The sequence below is a fragment of the Sceloporus occidentalis genome, unplaced genomic scaffold, assembly GCF_023333645.1.
Source record: "Sceloporus occidentalis isolate IW3139 unplaced genomic scaffold, rSceOcc1.0.p SCAF_24, whole genome shotgun sequence".
Classification (NCBI taxonomy): Eukaryota; Metazoa; Chordata; class Lepidosauria; order Squamata; family Phrynosomatidae; genus Sceloporus; species Sceloporus occidentalis.
Window position 1 is genome coordinate 5,061,998 of NW_028317004.1, and position 20,503 is coordinate 5,082,500.

General features: G+C 40.2%; 1 protein-coding gene across 1 annotated transcript in view; it reads left to right on the forward strand.

The window, feature by feature from the left end:
• The first annotated feature begins 2,812 nt into the window (after nucleotides 1-2,812).
• The window catches only part of LOC149300540 (nucleotide sugar transporter SLC35D2-like), a 27,940-nt gene continuing 10,249 nt past the window's right edge, over nucleotides 2,813-20,503 (forward strand). Inside the window, exons 1-10 of the mRNA XM_089485031.1 lie at nucleotides 2,813-2,931; nucleotides 9,102-9,135; nucleotides 10,015-10,101; nucleotides 10,945-11,012; nucleotides 13,834-13,905; nucleotides 14,590-14,658; nucleotides 15,097-15,199; nucleotides 15,958-16,050; nucleotides 16,733-16,800; nucleotides 17,647-17,725. Of these exons, the coding sequence (XP_089341157.1) occupies nucleotides 2,813-2,931; nucleotides 9,102-9,135; nucleotides 10,015-10,101; nucleotides 10,945-11,012; nucleotides 13,834-13,905; nucleotides 14,590-14,658; nucleotides 15,097-15,199; nucleotides 15,958-16,050; nucleotides 16,733-16,800; nucleotides 17,647-17,725 (792 nt within the window). The remainder of the gene's footprint in view (nucleotides 2,932-9,101; nucleotides 9,136-10,014; nucleotides 10,102-10,944; nucleotides 11,013-13,833; nucleotides 13,906-14,589; nucleotides 14,659-15,096; nucleotides 15,200-15,957; nucleotides 16,051-16,732; nucleotides 16,801-17,646; nucleotides 17,726-20,503) is intronic.

A 20,503-nucleotide genomic window follows, 5' to 3' on the forward strand; every position in this document is an offset into this window, starting at 1 on the left:
AAGAATGGCATAGAAGGCATGTTTAAATCAGTGAGATTTCTGTAAAAGCACCTCAAAGATTGAGGTATGCATTGGACGTGTACAAATAGGCCAAAAATATTTCAGAGCCCACATTCACACTCTCATTTACTGGTTCACTCTCTCGCTCTCTAAATATTTCCCTACCCTCTCTGCCGACCACTTCCACATGTTCTTCCGCATCTTCTGTATTCCCTTAACCCTTCTCTTCTCTATTCATCTTCTATCTTCATCTGCGTCTCGGTGGCCATAACCCATCAAAATGGCAACTCTTGTGGTAATGTTCTCTCCCCCATTCTCCAATCGGGGAGAGGACATCACCTAAAGCTCTGTCATTTTGCCCTCACTTGAACTTGGTGCAATATGGTGGCACTTGCTGTGATGTCATCTCTCTGATCCTATCAATCAAGGGACAGGATGTCACCTAAAGAGCTGTCTTTTTCCCGCCATCGATATGGCGGTACTTTTGGTGATGTCCTCTCCCCGATTGGAGAGATGATGTCACATCAAGCTCCCCTATATTGCCCTAAGTCCAAGTGAGGGCAAAAATGCCTGTTCCCCTCAGTTACGTCTGCAGAGATGCAGACAAAGATAGCGCTACTCATTAAGTATTCCCATTAAGTCATAAGTTCACAAGTTACAGTTAAACAATGTGATGCACTTTCATGCCAGTTGAACTGTCAGGAATAGCATTAAAAGAATTGTAATTTTTCTCACAAATTAAAGGATGCATGTTAAAATATTTCTAAATAAAACCATTCATGTTTGATGAGTCTGTTAACTGTCCCTTTAATAATTCTGTGATTAGCAGTGTTATGCATAAAAAAGATTTTTCTAAAGGATATCCGTCCTATTTTCTGCATTGTCTGGAAACTGTAGACGTCACATTGTGGTCTTTTCTGTGTTCTAAAACATTTTCTGTGTTCTAAAACATCCCCTTTAATGCCGATATCCTATACTTTAGAAAATGACATCGCAAGTTGCAAAACCAGTTAGGGTATCCAAGAAAAAAGCTCATAGCTGCACCTATTCTACAGTTGTTTCCTTTGCAACATTCCTATGAGTAATGCATTAAATGGTTTTCTGAGATACCTTTAAAAGATAATCTGAGTAGTCAGAATGGCTATTTTTAGTCCCCGCCTGCCTAACAAGGTTTTAATAATAATCTCACTCCCACTTAAACCAGTAAAGATGTTCCCAATATATACTTAAATTTATCATGAACAGAATATTCCCGCACTGGGCGTCGGTTTATAAGATGACCACTCCCCCCCCCCCCCCCACACACAAAGTGTTATCCTAACCCAAGGCAGGCGACTTGACATTCTGCTAACTTTCTTATTGGAAGGGAAAGCATGAGAGTTATAGTGGAACTGAACTTGCAATTCTGAAATCTTTGCATGTTCTGCAATAAATATAGCTGTTAAAAGAGCCATTGTGGCACGACAGATGTTATTGTTGGGGGGGCTACTTACTCTTTTGTTATACCCTAAGAACCTGTGAATCAACGAAAATGCTGTGTACTTAAAACTCTATTTGCATTTAGCGTTTTAATATTCCCTTTGTTAGCCGATTGTAGGAGTTGATGAAAGAGCCTGTAGAGCAGCAGACCCCATTCTTGGTGATGTAGAAGCAAATAGATTTGGACTGACCAAGAAATGAATAACTATCATTATTTTTTATAAAGCAGAACCAGATTAGTGTAAGTCTGTAAAACAATATACACATTTTGTCTTACTAGGCAGGACTATAGGTTTGCTAATACTACGCGTCGGCCATATCCTATGAACCGCTCTTCCAGTTGGTCTCATGGGAGCTGCGATGAAGGTCTGGGCTGTAACACATCTAACAGCTCCATGGGATGGATAGGGCACATAAGAGGATCTCCCTAACTGGCCCATGATCCCCCCCAACTGGACCCAACAAGGGAACAATGGGGCAGCTCGACGGGACAGTGGGATATTGGCAGAAAGTCTGGACTGCTCTGCGAAAAAAAAGCCTTCTTTATTTATTACCACACACGCACAAGGTGTTTGTTAACACGCAGCTGTTTTGGGGAAATCTTCACCTTTTTGCTTCATAATGTAAAAACACATGATTATCAATGCTGCACATGCTTTACGACATGTAATCATACCTGCAAACTTTCTGGCTCTGGCTACCCGAACCCCCCCCCCGTGTGGGATGCAGATATGAGATCCCGCTGATATTCCCCTATTTTTAATGGGACCTGGAGCTTCCTCTCAGTGACCTGACGCTTTACCTCAGTCTCCCCAGGTATGCATACATGTAAAGAGATACTGATGTTTCTATCCAAAACAAGGGTACATTCACTAAAGTAAGAGACAATCAAAGGAGGTCGCAGGGGGCAGGAGCGATTAAAGCAATATCTGGACGGTGCCTGATATTAGTCAATATATATAGGAACTAAACTGTTTAAACACATTAACCGCCAAAAGATAACACGTTAACTCATATCAAGTGCATTATTTCATAAACTACTCAGGTATATTCACTCTTTGTCATACTGGAAGGGTGTGGAATGATTTGCAAGGCAGGAGCCCTAGGGTTAATTGTTTAAGTTGCTCTGGGAAGAAATGTCTCCCTCCCAGTAATGACAGGGCATTTCCCTTACTAATAATCTAGTAAGAAAATAAAAAAAAGAAGACCCAGCCCCTTTCGGCAGCAGCCGCCTCCAGCCACCTGTCCCGAGGGGAGGGGCCAGGAGGACCGGGACTGCTCGGTGCAGTATGCCCGCGGTCAGTGACTAGCCCGAGCCTCCCACACGCCAGCCATGTCCTCCTCCGCAGAGATTGCGCCTTCCCGCGCTGCACGGATACTCTCTGCGCTCTTCTACGCGGCCAGCTCCTTCCTTATTGTTCTTGTCAACAAGGTAGTGCTCACGACATACAGGTACGGTAGTACGACAGGTGTATACGAGCGTTAAAGAAGCATAGCTGTCTTTATTAAAGGCTAAACTTTGAGAGCCCTCATAGTTAGAGTGATCAGCCCCTTCTGTACTACTCATTAGTAGCGCTTTATTTATACACATAGTGTCAGCTGTGCCACTATTCTTTTTGGATGCAAGAGCATCATGGGAATTGTAGTCCAACAAGACCCATAGCTTTTGGCTGCAACGTGGAGAATTATTCTTAGGTGTGTACTTTGTGCCTGTTCGATCTAAAAGAGCAACTGGTGGTGCTACTAGATTAGTAACTAAAGCTTTAATAATAGGTCTTACCAGTTAAGAGTCAACGAGGGATGAGAAATGCCTTCTCAGGACTTTGCAATTAAAAAGACAACTGGAAGATTAACTATCCCGGGGGAGGGCTGGAAGGTGTGTGTTTCGGGGTTTTTGTGGTTTGTGGGCCACCATCTGAAATGTTTAGAATTCTTGAAGTGCAGTTCACCATATAGCCACCAGGATCTTCTAAGAGGCATTCCATGATGACTGGATCCTTTCTGTGTTTCATTAATATTTTTCCATGTGTTCTTTTTTTTCTGATAATGTATTTTGAATCTGGCTGGATAGGGCACATGGCATATCTTGTCTGCTAAATGTTTAGAGCGGCTTTATTACTGGGCCACTTGGCTGGATTTGCCCCGGGCTAAATGTGTCAGCCCTCCTCGGACCATCCCCTTTTCCCCATGATTCCCTGATGTTACTTTCTCATCTATTGTCCAGGACTGCGGTTTATAGTGGCGCTATATAAATTAATAACTTCATCAATGGTATCGATCAAAATTATTGATACATTTAAAAAAAATTAAAAATCCTAATAATAATAACTAATAAATAAGTCAATAACAGAAAGGTGCAAAGAGAAAAATGATTAGCTGGGAAAGTAAGCAGGTTATAGACTCCATAATGATGATCGCATATAGGGGAGCATGGGATTTTGACTACTGCGAAATAAGGAGCAAAAAACACAGATCGAGATACAGAACCATAGAATAGCCATCATTTGGGTTCAAAAGAACTAGAACCCATCTATATACGCTGTACCATCTGAGTATATGTGCCAGTAAGAAGTGTAGATAGCGGGTCCCAGGATCTTCACACTAATAATAATAACTGACAAATTGATGATTTCATACATACCGTCCTAGGCTGACCAAAATCAAAACCAGGTTTTACCGGTGAAGCCAAAATCAAGGTGAATGGGTGTGGGGGGAGAAGTATCATTTATTTAAGGCTAGGTTTCCACTTGGGTTTTTTTAGCTAAAAACGCCCATAAAAACGCCAATAGCGCCACCTGGCGTTTTTTTAGTGAAAAAACGCTGCAGCCAGATGTTAGCTGTTCTTCGATAGGAAATCGCAGAATGCCATATCCACTTGGCGTTTTTTTGTTTGGCGTTTTTTCAGTCCTCTTTGGCGTTTTTCTGCTTTTTTGGGCTCTGTGGCAGTTTTTCAAAATCGCAGCATGTTGACACTGGCGTTTTTTGCAAGGAAATCTTGGCGTTTTTCTCCAATAGAAGTCTATGGGAGAGAAAAAACGCCATGAAAAAGCCATGTGGGTTTATTGCCTTGGCATTTTTTATGGCGTTTTTTCCACAGTTACAATGCAGAGGATGGACCCAGTATCTGTGTGTCCTACGAGAAATAGGCTGGAAACAAACAGTTTCACACAAAACAAAGTTCATATTGAATTCTACACCATTTGGAACAAACATGCCATTACAAACAAACATACGTGACGCATCAAATGGATCCTGCGTGCCAAAAGCAACAGCAAACAATTTGCACCATCATTTGGGGCCAATCTTCCTAGAGGAGCAGACATTCGGAATAAAGCAGGCCTTACAAACCACAGAAAAGTGACAAAAGGGTCCGCCGGGGCGTTTAAGTAGAACTCTACCAAGTAAATGACATCAGGGGGCAGATACTTGCCATTTATCCTAATCCCTTTTAGCTGGGTGAAACTTCTAACTTGTAAAGGCTGGAAAAACTGCCTAAGGTCAAAAAAAGCAATTTCCACAGAAAGGCTAAAACGCCAGAAAAAAATCCAGAAAAAAAACGCCAAAACGCAGAAAAATGCAGTGGCAGTTTTCTTGGCGTTTTTCATCAAGAAAAAAAACGCAGGACAAAAACCCAAGTGGAAACCTAGCCTAATATGATAATATCCTGGAAGTTCGTACAATACTTTTGCGCATACTCAGTAGCACTTTCAAGTGTGTTCGTTGGCCTTCATGCCGGTCAGTTTTTCCATTTCGTCTTCCTATATTAGGCGTTAAAGAAAATATTGTTTTGGAAAATTTTATCTCCACCCAAACAACTCACAGTTTGCTCACTTTAAAACATTTCTCTTTTAGTTCCTATCATTATAGCATCACTTGAAAGTCCTTAAACTTTTGTACATACTCCATCACTAGTGTGTGTGTGTGTGTATGTATATGTGTGTATAAATATATATATATAATTTGTTTCTTAGTAACAAGGAAAATGCTTTTTTTCTGTCTGGAAAACATGTGATCTCCACCCAAACGGCTCACAGTTGGTTCACTTGAAGTACTTGTTTTTTTTAAACAGGTTTTAGCAGTTTTCTAGCTCATGCCCGTAATAATGTGTAGCTAAAAAGCCATTCCCAATGTTTTGTGCTGTATATGTGTTGGTTTATGATTGTGCTGGTGACAAACCAGTGCCAAGGGGACTTTGACAAATATTTGGCAAATAATATGAACTTTGACATTTTCTCCAATGTTGCAATTGCGGTATAGAGTATGCGTCCTAATGCTGTGTCGTACTGTCAATGCAGGATCAAAGAGGAATACATATTAAAGTACATTAATATGTAATCTTTAAAATGTTAAAATAACTTTAGGAAGAAGCTGCATCTCACTGCTTCCTCTGTAGTGATGATTCCTGAAAATCAATGTAAGCACTATGTGTGCGTGCGCTCGGGGAGGTCTCCATGTCTTTACAGGGTCCTGTGCAGTTGCAAGGGAAGGGTAATATTCCTCTCCCCCTACAGACTGGTGCCTTAGTCATCTAATACACATACACTGACTCTTAACAGCATACATTTACACACACAGACTTTCCCTTTCTTCCCCTCTACCAGGCTTTAAAAAGGCGAGGCTTACCCCTGACACTCTTAACGCTACATGCTGACACACATACTCATACCAACAACATACACTAGCATACACTCATGCTAACACATCCACACACTCATTCTAGCTCTCACAGCTTTTCCCCTCCCTCTCTGTCCTGCTCTCACAGCTTTCCCTGTCACTCTGTTAACTCCCCCCCCCCCTCAAGCCCTCATTCTATCTCTCTTGCAGCTTTCACTCGCTCTTACATTGTATGGAGTGTGTTATGTGACCCCACTGGGTGCCCTGGTAACCGAGGGGTGGGTGTGTGGGGGGGAACTGCCCCATGTTACCCCTTGCAAAGAAGCTATAAATTGAACTGATCTTAACTCCATCACCATAGCAACCAAAAGTAAATGTGAAATGAGTATAGTTGACAACCATAAATAACAAGTAGTGACCTATGGCTATGGCTTTTTTGTGTGTGTTTGCACCTCTAGAGGAGAGGCAAAGCTATGCTATTTTCCCTTTTTACTATTTATTGGCTCTGGAGCTGTTAGCCATTGTTATCAGTCTTCTGATACAAAATATGGCTAAATTTCACGTACAGAGCAGAATACAATGATCATTTGGGTATAGAAGTTGCCTCAGGCTAATCTTATCAGGTTTTGGACTTCATTAAGTGAGAGTTAAAAATCAAGACCAAAAACACCTTTTAACTGGATTGGATGGATAGAGGCACTCCCAAATATTTTAGATTTATTTTGCATACTACCAGGCCATGCAGCTAATGAAAAACTTTCAGTGAGATATTAACTCATCACAAGTTTTCTGGTGACATCTGTTGGGTTGGGTGTGACTGGTCTCGCTGACTAATATAAGGCAGATCAGATACTGCAGGTGATCTTAGCTCATTCTTAACAGGGGAAAGTTGCCTCATTAGGCCTGGCCCCACATACTTTACATTACACTACAGTTATTTATATAGCGCCAACATATTCCCTATCGCTGTTACAACCAGTGGGATAAATTAATTCACACCCAATAACAAACTGGTACAAAAGGAGAAGAGGCACCTGCTCTTGTGAGCTTACGATCCACCTTGGCTTACATTCTTTGGGTGCTATCTAGTTGTAGACCATCCCATGGAGGTGGGCCAATTGGCCACTGGGCTGGTCTGATTTTAAAGATTTTAGGTCACTTTTAGGTGACATCTCTGTATATTCTTCTCTCTGCTAATGACTAGATTGATGGTACACATGGAGAATGTTTTCTGCCATATGTGTTTTGGGCAACTTTATTCCTGGACCACTTAGCACTGAATATTGAAAGCCTTCCTATTCCTTACCCTCCGTTATGTCAACTTCAGCCTTCTTTTTGAACATTTTGAAAAAGTTGCCCACTGAAATCCCATTATTTTTCAAAACAACGCATGCTGCTCCATTACATATACTAAAACGCCTAACAAGGTATGTATCCTGGGTCACAAAGGGTGTTACATAATTTAAGTGACTTAATTGAGGTCCAGTTTCTCCTGTGTTGAAGCCACACATTTAATTGTAAAATGACCAATGAGTAGTGTGACAGAATGGCCCCCAGGGTACTCAGAGATGGCTCCAGCCTGACTGCCAAACAAAGATAGCACAGGTAGGAACTCCATTGTTTAATTAATCCCATCAATAGATTTGCTGCCATGGGAATTAAAGGTTGGGTTGTATACATGTATCTGTTTATCTATGTTAATGCAGTTCTGTGGATATATGAGTCTATGTTGTACAACAATAACATGTTAAATCTTGCTGTACTCAATTCAAGGTAGTTGTGTCTACTTATTGGGTACACATAGCAGGGTTCCAAGGTGCGCATGCTGACTGGGGCTGGAAGTGATTTCCGGGACAACAGGAGGATACTGGGTGATCTCTGGGAGTTACTACGTCTCTCTTGGTGAACCCGTTACAAGTAGCTTCTCAAACAAACACAAAACTAAAAGTGGAAATATTCCTTCTTGGTACTACATGGTACTAATTGTGAGATTAGCTGGCTAGCATGCTGGTAAAATAGCCTGATCCCTACTGCCATACTGTCACCTACGTGGGCTGCATGTGTATTCCTACCATTATATCATGTGATAGGGTGCACCATTCGCCCTAAACTATGTATCTATAAATAGCCTAACTTGTTCTGAGCAATATACAGTTGAGGTTATATTAATGGATTCCATGCTATGCAATGTTTCTTAAACTTTTTTTGACTTTGAAACAATATTAATATAAATTCATATCTGCAGTTGCAGGCTAGTGTATATTATGCTGCCTTGGGTTATTATACTGCATTATCAAGGGACCATGCATTGGTTTTAGCCTGTTTTTCAGAGGCAAAATATTTCATATTATTATATACATAGCTTATTTAACTTTATGTATGAACACAACTTCATAAAGCAAGAGTTCATTAAGGAGCACTGACAGGGTGTAGCACCCACGCTGCCAGTTCCTCCAGAAAATGTTTTCTGATCATGACTACAGAAACTACAGGCGCTTCTTAAAGAAGGGGGGAAATTCAGCTTAGTTCCCAAAAGAATGTAGCAAAACATCCCAAAAAGAACAATCTACTGCTTCAATCAGCTATATATCATATAAACGTGGTGTGTTAATATGTATTTTTGCAGGGCGAGGAGCTATGGGCAGGGTTTTATCCGAAATGCATAAAGAGGATCCTAACGAATCTCTCCATGCATTTGGACGGAAAACATTACAAGGTGACAACATATTATGGCTGAAGTGTGCTTTTTAATAAAAGCCTGCCGGATTATAGTTATTACAGGCATCCAAGGAACTCGTATACAGTATGCCCTTCCTATAATTATTATTTAAGTAGTCTAGTAAGTAATTAGTCATTTTTATAATAAGTACCATAGGGAGTAGTCACTGTATGCCAGCTAAAATTAGCTAATTACTTTTTTGTTACACTGTTGTTTACATATGGTAAAATTAGTAATATAATTTCAAGTGTATAAAATACGTACATTTATTTGTTTCCTTTTAATTAAGGTTCCCATCATCATCATTCCTTGCAACTGGACAGGTATGTGTTACACTTAGATGTAAATTTGTATAGAACTCTTTCTGTCGGGAAGTAGTATTCTGCCTGTGTACTTGTTTTGAAGTCTTTTATCTAACACAGGTGAGATAGCCAATCCTAAAGAGTTCACCCACTCCCCATAGCATGTAGTTCTTCTAACTCTACTTGCTCTTGTGTCATCTAAACACTTTTCATGGTTGCAGTGCTGGGCATCTTCTTTTCCCCAGCATTTGTTTTAGTTATGTTTATTATTTATTGTTTTATATAGTGCTATTCCGCACCGCTGTTGTTTTGGCAGATACCAGCTGTTGCTATACTATACAACTCTTAGAATTATGGGTCATGTCATACAAAAACAGCTGATGAGTGACAGGTTGGACAGGTTGGCAGAGTAACAGTTTTCAAGACACCAAACACTCCTGTCTACAATTGTTTGTACTTCATATTTCCGCTAAGTCCCTGAAGCTCAGAATGAGACCACCCCGGCTAGTAACGAGAGTTAATCGCTTAAGAAACCAATTTAAATCTGTTGATGTAATAAAAATATTCGTCTACGGAAAACAAGATCAGAACAAAAAATAATAATGTAAATATATACGCTATATAACCAAAAATATGTGAACCCCTGACCACATATATGAGCTTGTTGGACATCCTATTCCAAAACCATGGTCGTTACTATGGAGTTTGCCCTCCATTTGCGTGTGTCTGCGGGAGTTTGCCTTCAGCTGGTTCTGGCTGTCCCTAAGCGAAAAGGGAGGGAATGAAGCACTCAATTAAAACACATATATGCATACAAATATGAAGCTTTGATTGCTTTTTCTGGTTCTTGTGTATATAAATTGTACATTCCCTCACAATGTTTGTGTTCTGTTTTCATAGATGGGTTTCACAATACTTGTATTGTACATAGCAAAACTGAATAATATGATCACATTTCCAGATTTTGACAAACAGATTCCAAGGAAGGTATGCGTGTATATCTTTACTTATTTATTATATGGTCTAATATCATTTAAATGCACAATGTGAATAAAAAGAAATTGATATTTTACATTTAAATGCTTACTCTGCTGAATTATACCCTTTTGTAACTAAATGAAACACTAGACACCTCATTTCTACCTACCTCATCCCACACCTTTTTCCACAAATAATTGTTTAAGTCTGATAGATTTTGCCTCATTTATATTTTTTTCCTGGAACACTTAGTTGTCATGTAACAATGTAACACGAAAGCAAGCACTGGTAGATTGTTGCTATAGAAACTGAAAGAAGCTTTTTAAACATCTGGGAGTTTTATGTGGGGTTAAAGGAAAAATAAAAGGTTTATTTGCTTGGGATACAAAAAAGTGTAATTTATATCTTTTTTTTATTTTTTTTAATTTTTTTAACTGGAACAGCACCTTTAATTCCGAGGCACGCAGTAAGAATCATTTCTACCTTGGAAAAAATAACATCCTTCATAATTTCTGTGTTTGATCTTAGGGGGGCTTGAATATTTTGTAATGCTTTCCGTATATTTTGTTTAGTGGAATGAGTGGGAGAACTTGTGAAACACTTTAACATCAATGAACACTTTTGTGTTCTGTTTGCGCATGTAAAGTATTACCCTGCAGAATATGGGCTGTATATCAGTAACTGACTGATTAATTCTTGGGAGTCTCTATATCCCACAATCAGGATAGCATAGGGCTGATCGGCAACATCTAAAATTTATATGTGTCCTGTTGAAAAAAAAAATGGCTGATGTAATCAGTCTGGTCCTCCATTTATATTTAAGAACCTCTGATGTTTTTGTTTCTGTTGCAGTTGTTTCCTCTGCCCTTACTATACATTGGGAATCATTTGACAGGCTTATCAAGTACCCAGAAACTTAGGTAAGTAAAGGTGGTATTTTAGAGAAAAATGCATATGTTAAATTCATATAAAAAAGTGCTGTGCCACCAAAACATTAATTGCACTGCAAATAAACCTCAAATAATCCTGAATCCCTTCTCTATATATATTTGTATTGTTTTTCGGGAACTCACATTGCATGAGTAATAATGGATATATTGGTACGTAAATAAACCTTTGGAGATCTGAGATTTTATTCTTTTGAAGCTTCAATCACATCAAACATCACAAACGTTTAATGAGCTATTTCTGTTTATTGACAACAACCTATCAGAACCTATTTTGTATCTCATGCATTCCCTGAAAAAGTATCAATGATCAAAATATTCATCTATACAAAGTACAGTATAAGTTTATGAATATGTATATTGTATATAAAAAAAAAAGCTGTGTGAAAAAACATCACAAAATATTTTACAAATAGATATGTTAATAGTTTATTTTTTATCATTTAACAAAATGCAAAGATATTTGTTGTGACCGCCCTTTGCTTTCATATCAACGGCAATTGTTCTAGGTACGCTTGCACGTTTTTTTTTGGTAAACTAACCACAGTGGATTTAGGCAGCCTCGGTTGCTTCTCTCTCCTCTCTGTTACTTACTGACAGGCTCAATGATGTTGAGATCAGGGATGTATGGCTTCAGTACTATCAGTTCTCATTCTGCAAATTTAATTTAGAGCCAGTCAGAAGCCTCCCCGATCTCAACATCATCGAAGGGAAGGAAGCATGATGAATCTTTCAAGTTTCCTTGGCTGACCACTGTCTACGGTCTTCAATATTGCCACTTCTTTTTGCTTCTTCAAACATTGAACATCTGGAAACCTGTGTCTGCCGTGAAGTTTCTGCCTGGGAGAGACCTTGCTAATGCAGTATAACTACCCCATGTCTTGTTGCTGTTCTCAGTCTTGCCATGGTGTATGACTTGACGTTAAACTATCTTCAGCAACCTCACCTTGTTAGTCAGTTTGGCTCTTCCCCACCCAGTTTAATTCCTGCTTCACAGCTGTTTTTATTTCAGTTAATGATTGAGTTTCAACCTACATATTAAATTGATGATCATTAGCACCTGTTTTATGCAAGTGTACTTAGATGAATTGAAGCAGGAAAAATTGACAAGCGTAAGGATGAGCAAGGGCCAAATTGTGATGGCTAGATGGCTGGGTCAGAGCATCTTCAAAACTGCAGCTCTTATGGACTGTTCCCGGTCTGCAGTGGTCAGTACCAAGAAAAGAAAAGCGGTGAACCGGCGACATGGTCATGGCTGGCCCATGTGGTCAGATCCAACAGACGAGCTACTGTAGCTCAAATTGCTGAAAAAGTTAATGCTGGCTCTTATAAAAAGGTGTCGGAACACACAGTGCATCACGTTTTGTTGTGTATGGGGCTACGTAGCCACATGCTGACCCCTGTACACTGCTGAAAGCACCTACAATGGGCATGTGAGCATAAAAAATGGACCACGGAGTGATTGAAGAAAGTGGTCTGGTCTGATTATTCACATTTTCTTTTACATCACATGGATGGCCGGGTGCGTCACTTACCTGAGAACACATGGCACCAGGATGCATCCATGGAAGCCCCATCTCGCAACTTAAAGGATCTGCTGCTAACGTCTTGGTTTCAGATACCACAGCACACCTTCAGAGGTCCAGTGGAGTCCATGCCTCCACAAGTCAGGGCTGTTCTGGCGGCAAATGGGGAACACAATATTAGGCAGGTGGTGATAATGTTATGGTTGATCAGTGAAGATAATATGGGGGACCACTGTGCTATGCGTTCAAAATGGATATTTAAAAAAAGGTTTTCTTTAAATACCAGCCTCCACACTGCTGAAAAAAATGGCAATAGTGCAGCAACAAAGTAACTTTACTGAAGTTTTTTTGTTTTTTTTTTAAATGCACTGACAAGAAAACATAAAATAAGATCCATACTTATCCTAGAACACTGTACGCTATTGCCACAACAGAGGCAAGTCCTTCAGTACAATATGTGGTCCTCCCAGGTGGGTCCATGCCACGGTCCAAAGGTGTTAGCCATCTGATGGGTCAAAGCAATAGGGATATGCAGAATTAAACTTTTACACATACAAATATGGAGGTGAGTTTTAGGACTGTTGGTAGCTATGACAAAGGGGCACAATTACAATGTATGATTTCATGGAGAGAAAATGTAACCTTCAAATGCTTTGAAATCTATGGAGATTTCTCATAAATGTACAAGTGTACAAAGTTGCTGCAAAACATAGCGTAGCAAGGTTTTGAGTTCAAGGTGGTCCTTTTTCGAATGGTTGCAAAGGGTGTTGCATAAACTTCTTAATGATCAATTTTATTATTTTCTATTTCTTCACTCAAGTTCTCCTATCAAATAATATATGTTTTAGTTAAATAAAATCCTATAACTTGTCTTTCAGACACCGTAGAATGTTTCTTCTTTAAAGAATATTTTTCCATAATACATGTTACCTAATCAGGATTAAAGAAAAAAACACAAAACTTTGTTTTATTCTAAAAGCAAAAGAATGGCTCTTAGGTATGTATGTCTGGCCACAGATATGTTAGCAACACCATTGTGAACAGGTGAATATTCTTAACAAAAAGGTGAAATCAACACCTTTCACCTTATAATCCTCATATAATTATTTGCTAGTATAGTGTATTGCCTGACATTTTCTGAGTTGCTGAAGGAAAAAAAAATACGCAGGTGAGACTTTTACGTTAACCCTTAGCAAAGTCAGGTACATTTTGTTGGTTTCGTTAGTAGCACTTTGAAAACAGAGGTAATATTGGTTTTGTCTTCACAGCTTGCCAATGTTTACAGTCCTCCGCAAATTTTCTATTCCGTTAACTCTCATCCTTGAAATGATTGTCCGGAGGTAATTGATAAATACATTTCCTTCTCTATTGTCTTTTTTTTTCATTTGGCTTTTTGCAATTGAAGTTAGTAAAAGAAGTTATCTCTTACAATTTGGACCAGAAATGAATGAATCTGAACTTCTAATGCTGTATACGTATCTTGTGATAAATAATAGTTTTTGTATAACTCACACAGTCGGATGCAGCCAAAGCGTTAGAATGTAGCGTGCGGCTGCGACGTACGTGATTTATCAACCGTGGCCTTAAAGTGTCAGGGTTGATATGTGTCCCCAGTCCAGCCCCGGATGGTATTCTGTTGACTTTTCCTGTCACAGATATTATACATAATCTCCTGTGTAATAAATGAACATATGTGTCTGTGTCAGAATTGAACATTTTTGAATATGATTTCTCAAACATTTGTCATTCCTTTTGCCTAGAGCTGTCTGCAGCGGTAGGCTACTTGTTATGGAAGGAAAATAGCGGCACCTGCTGGCTAGTTATACGTATTGCAAGTCAGTAGTAAGCAGGCAGTATTAATATTGTTTATACTTTGCAATTGGTAAGGTTTTTTTGATTGAATAGCGTTATTTCGGAAAATATTTAGAAAAAAAATGCATTAATGTTCCTTTTGCTTTAGTCTAATTTAGTTCCCACCTGAATTATATTCTCCCAGATCCACCACATCCCATTTTCTTCTACAGGAAGCGGTATTCTTTTTCTGTTGTCCTCAGCGTCACCCTGATCATTGTTGGAGCTTTGATAGCAGCAAGGTATGTTTCTAGCAATGATTTTCTGTCTAACTTTCAAAAAAGGCTATTTTCTTTTGCCTGTCTTGTACCTATTCTAACGTTTTTCTATTATGGTTCACAAAACACTTGTGCTGTCTGGAGACTCCAAATGCAACATTTTCAGTTATTTTTAGTCTTTTTTTTTTTTTTTTTTTTTTTTGTTCGAAAAATAAAATGAAATTGAATGGATTTACTAAATTCTGTACTTCAGTGGGCTTACCTGATCTAACTATACAAGCCAATTGTAACCGATGTGGAATTGGAGCATGCCATTGTGTCGCAAAGGTTTTTCCCCAGCCTGGTGGAATTATTGTGTGGTTTCCCCTCATGCTTTACTTTCCACCACCTTCTACTTACAACTTTCACCCATTTGATAGAAAAAAAAAAAAAACAGTCAGTATATTAATGCTTTTCTTTCAGTTTTGATCTTTCTTTTAATTTGGAAGGCTACATCCTAGTGTTGTTGAATGACTTGTTCACAGCTTCATATGGAGTTTATACAAAGGAGAAAATTGACCCGAAGGTAATTCTTTTTCATCGAGGTTACTGTACCAAAACGCTAGAAGTAGCTAGATTTCTGTGCATAAAAATAATTGCGGAGATGGTGACTGTAGAGCTTTTTAATTGTCGCCGTTGCACCAAACCTAGATCCTCTGTGTAACTAAGCAAGCTGGTTTTATAGTTAGAAACTAGCATTTTGCATTGGATATGTCCATTAATTTTTACTAAAGCTTTTGGTGTATATCACTACTGTACTGGGTATATATACATTTAAAACACCCTTTCTAAATGGAGCTGCGGTGAATAACCTCTATCCTTCAGTACTACCTATCCCCACAGACAAAATTAAATAGTTCTGTTCATTGGAACTAGTGCCAAGTAAAAAATCTGTTTTGTGGAGTTCCTGTATTCTAATTAGAACAGTATTTAACTCTTCAATACTTACATGTGGAGATAAGGTAGGAGCAACATTAATTCATAGAGTTTGTCTCTAGGTTAAAATCTTAGGACCACTTGTTGGACATTGGACAAGTCACAAAATGTAACCAATAAAACAGATTGAATGCTCATACATTCTATTCTTCAATTCTCTTGGCACTTCATTTGGATGATCCACCCATTTTAAAGCATTTCTGGTTTTTGGCTATTCTTAAATGCGAATTCCCTCTTTACTTTCCAGATTTCTTTACAGCCATGTGCAATTGTATCCCACCAAACTATTTGTTGTTCACCCCATTGCCGTTTTTTTAAAATGTAGTTATTATTTTTTTTTGGTTACAGGAACTGGGTAAATATGGAGTCCTTTTCTACAACGCCGGTTTTATGCTTTTCCCTACCTTGATTTTTACTGCATGGATTGGAGAACTTGAGCAGGTAAATAGTCAGTTTAAAGATTATATACATATTAAATTAGAATTTGAATCGTAATGACAGGCATTATTAAACACTCATCTACTGCCGCCAGACAAGCCAGAAGACCTTTTTTCCCCCCCACAGAAATCTCATAGTTCTGCACCCATTGCAAGGGATTCCATGTAGGCATATGCAAACCAGGTTAATAATGATCACCTTTTTGCCTCTATATCCACACACACACAATTAAACCCTGCACACAATTTCCTTTCAAAATATACCTAGGTACATCATCCTCAGCTAAATTTTTTTGTATACAGGAATTGCTTTTTTGTAGAAAGTTATCAATACTATGGAATCTTCCTTTTTTTTCCTTTAATGTGTGGGCCACCCCATGGATATTTTGAAGCACATTTGAATTTACGCTTTTTTTACAGTAATGATTTATTGTCCCTTGAATTAAATTCTCAGGATTGTAATATTGACTAAAGTCCTTAGGGAGCAACTCTTCAATATATTTCAAAAATTGCTCATGATTAACACTTTAATGGCATTTTTATATTGTGGTGTTCTATAATAAGTGTAGCTGAGCGTGATGCAGCCTTTCTTAAGGGCCCATATGAGTTAACCTTTCTTAATAAATGCAAATAAAATAACCCATCATTTTTGTACATTGCTTAATTGCTTTGTTTTTGCACTTTAGGCTATTCACTTTAGTGAGTGGACAAATATTTATTTTGCTTTACAATTCATCCTTTCCTGCTTGATGGGGTAAGTATGTGTTTTCGCACAAAAGATACATGTATAATTACTGTAATCCGGCCCAGTTCTAGACCAAGTGGCACAAATTCTTTGACATTCTTTGACAGAGGGCAATATTTAAAAAATCTAGCAGTATGAAGCAGTAAAGAAGCTACACCAAGTGTGGGGCAGAGCAACTACTGCATTTGCTTGATTATTATTACTACCCCCAAGCTTTGGATCTTATTGAAAGAAAAAATCTAAGGCAGCGTTTAATCGTTACAATATCATTCATTACATCTAACAAATAGATTATATGCAAAGCAAAAGTGGTTGACTGACACTGCCCTAAAACACACTCAAAAACTGTACACGGACACACACATACTACATCGACACCCCACCTAGCATTGTATACGTACACACATACACCTATTTCTCATCATCTCCCCCCTTTCTCCCCATGTCTTTCTTACTATCATCTCTCCCCTTTTGCCTTATCATATCCCACACACAGGGCAAAGGAGTACTCAAGCAGTGGTTTGTATGAACAGTCCTTGTGCTCCCTTTGGGCTGGTGAGGAGGAGATTCACAATCTCCTGAACCCCCTGCTCCTCCCGTAGTGTGCGCCCTTCTGCCTAAGGCCCCCGAAGAGGCTACCTTGGCCACCTACTACTAAGACCGGCCATGACTAATGAGTACATTACATTACATTTATAATTACAGAATATAGCCATATTGCTGATCATTTTTTAATGTGTGACTATGAACATTAGTATAATGTTACTGGTATTCGTTATCTGGAAGAGTCTGTATCAGATTTTGCAGTTTTAGTCTTAATTCTTGAATGTTCACTTGTTATACACTTCCTTACAGATTTATCCTGCTATACTCCATCGTGCTATGCAGTCACTATAATTCAGCCCTTACAACTACCGTTGTTGGATCCCTTAAGGTGAGTATGCAATGCACAGGCACAAGATGTGTATGCTCCAAGGATTTTGCTAAGAATTTTCCACATTCTATTGATGAAATTTAGCAACAATACTTGCAATGTATATGAAATAATAACCAGGTACACATAAAATAATGTGAACACCCCTCCTAATTATCGAGCTTTGATGTTTCAACCACACCCAGGGGAGGGGTGGCAGCCTAAGGCTTCGGGGGCAAGTCTAGTCAAGTGGCCCGTTGCGCCACCGAATCAGCCCACTATACATGCCCATCTTTTCCTGATTTTCTAACGCATATTGATGTAATGTGATGGGACTGGGATTAAAAAAAAAAAATTGTTTAATACATTAAAAAACAGCTAATCTTTGTAACAAAATAAAATTTAAATATGGAAAAATTCGACCCTAGGCATTTCCTTGGGCCCCTGCCTGTAAATATCCCCAGAGTCCCTTTGTCCCTCACTAAGCCACACCTCTGTTTTACTTACTCCCGGTTGTTCAGGTATAGATCAAATAAACAACACATGTAAACAGCACGTGCATGTATAGATCAACTGAATAAGAAATACAAACTCTGTATTTGCAGGTATACATAAATAATGTATGCAAACATAGCATAGCAGAATAACACACAAACCCTGCTTTGCAGGTACAGATCAACTGGAAATCACATAACAACTAAGCATTAAAGGTATAGATAAAACCCCCTAAATTACAGGCATAGATCACAGGATGCACACCCCCAAAGCCAGCCCTGGTGTCCACACTGCCCACATAGAACTCGACCAGCACCAAGATAACATTAACAAATTAAAGTCTAGAGTGAGCCAACTTTGTCCCCAAACAGCCCAGGGTAAGCCAATTTTGTCCCCAAACACCCTGCCCTGACACCAGTACAAGCTCTGCAACACCGACACCCAAACACACACACCAGGACAGGCTCTGCCACACCGACACCCAGACACACACACCAGGACAGGCTCTGCCACACTGACACCCAAACACACACACACCATGACAGTCCCTGCCACACAGACAGCCAAACACACAGACACCAGGACAGGCTCTGCCACATCAACATCCAAACACACACCAGGACAGGCTCTGCCACACCGACACCCAAACACACACACACACACACACACACCCACACACCAGGACAGGCTCTGCCACACAGACAGCCAAACACACAGACACCAGGACAGGCTCTGCCACACTGATATCCAAACACACACACACACACCAGGACAGGCTCTGCAACACTGACACCCACATCCAAAATGCTTTCCAAACTGGTTTGTTGTTTGTTTGTTTCCCCCCCCCTGTGTATTGATGCCCAGCCAGCCCCCCCTTTGGTTTTAATGTATTTTCCCCCACACCCTTGTGTATTGCCCCATGTGGATTTGTGCCCCCAGCCAGACCCCTTTGTACATTATGCCCCTTGTGTATTGCCCCATGTGGATTTGTGCCCACAGCCAGCCCCCTTTGTACATTATGCCCCAACACCCTTGTGTATTGATTTATGTGATGTCCCCAGCCAGCCCCCTCCCTTGTGTATTGATGCCCCCCTTTGCATTGTTAATGACTAACCCATGTAATTTGAACCCAGCCCCCCACCCCCACCTTTGTGTATTGATTTATGTGGTGCCCCAACCACCCTGTTGTGTACTTATACCCCCTAGCCACCCCCATTTTGCATTTAATTGTTGTCCCAATGCAGCCCCCCCCTTTGAATATGGCTCCCCTTCCGCCTATTACCCCAACTTTTTTTTAATACTTACGTTTTTGGTGCCATCCTTCACTGCTGCTGTGCTCAAACGTGCTCTTCTAGCTGTCACGAGGAGCTGTTCCGTGTGACTCCGCCCCCTTGAGGGGCCCATCACATTGCCGATATGACATGCCGCTCAAGGGGGCGGGGTCACACAGGACACTGGGCGGCACTGTGCAGGCACGCTGGCCGCTTAATGATTTTAAAGCGGCCAGCGTGTCTTACGGCCGCTTAATGATTAACCATTGCAGCCGATGTGGCTGTGACACATCGGCTGCAATGGCATTTCGGTGTGCCGGCCAGTTCGGCCGGCTTACCCCGGATGCTGCGGGCGTTAGACGGCCCTGGTGTGGCCGAATCGGCCGCTTAAATGGGCGGCCGCGCAGCCTTTTAATGTAGATTCAGGGCGGCCTGGGGGGCAATTGCCCCCCGGCCCAGCCCGCCCCTGACCACACCCATTCTTGACTGGTGTATAAAATCACTGATGAGTGATGAAGCTTGTAGTTTGTAAAAATCACTATGTGCGATGCCAAGTATCGGCTGGAGTGGTGTAAAGCAACCTGCTATTAGACTGATAGCTGGATCTGGGTTGGTGATGCCAGGACAATGCTACCTAAAGGGGCGTTTTTCAGGGTTTGGGCTAGGCCCCTTAATTCCAGTGAAGGTTAATGTTAATGGTTCAGCATGCATAGACATTTTAGACAATTTTATGCTGTCAACTTTGTGAGAATAGTTTGGCGAAGGCCTTTCCTGTACGAGCATGACTGTGCCCCACTGCACAAAGCAATGTCCATAAAGGCATGGTTGGATGAGTTTGATGTGGAGGATCTCAAGTGATCTGCTCAGAGCCCTGACCTTAACCCCCTCTGAACACCTTTCGGATGCACTAGATCCCCATATGCGAGGCAGGCCTTCTCGTCCATCATCAGTGTGTGAGCGGCCAAGCCTGCCCACAGGAGTATAGGCTGTTATAACCATAAAGAGTGTCCAACGCCATATTAATGCCAGTAGT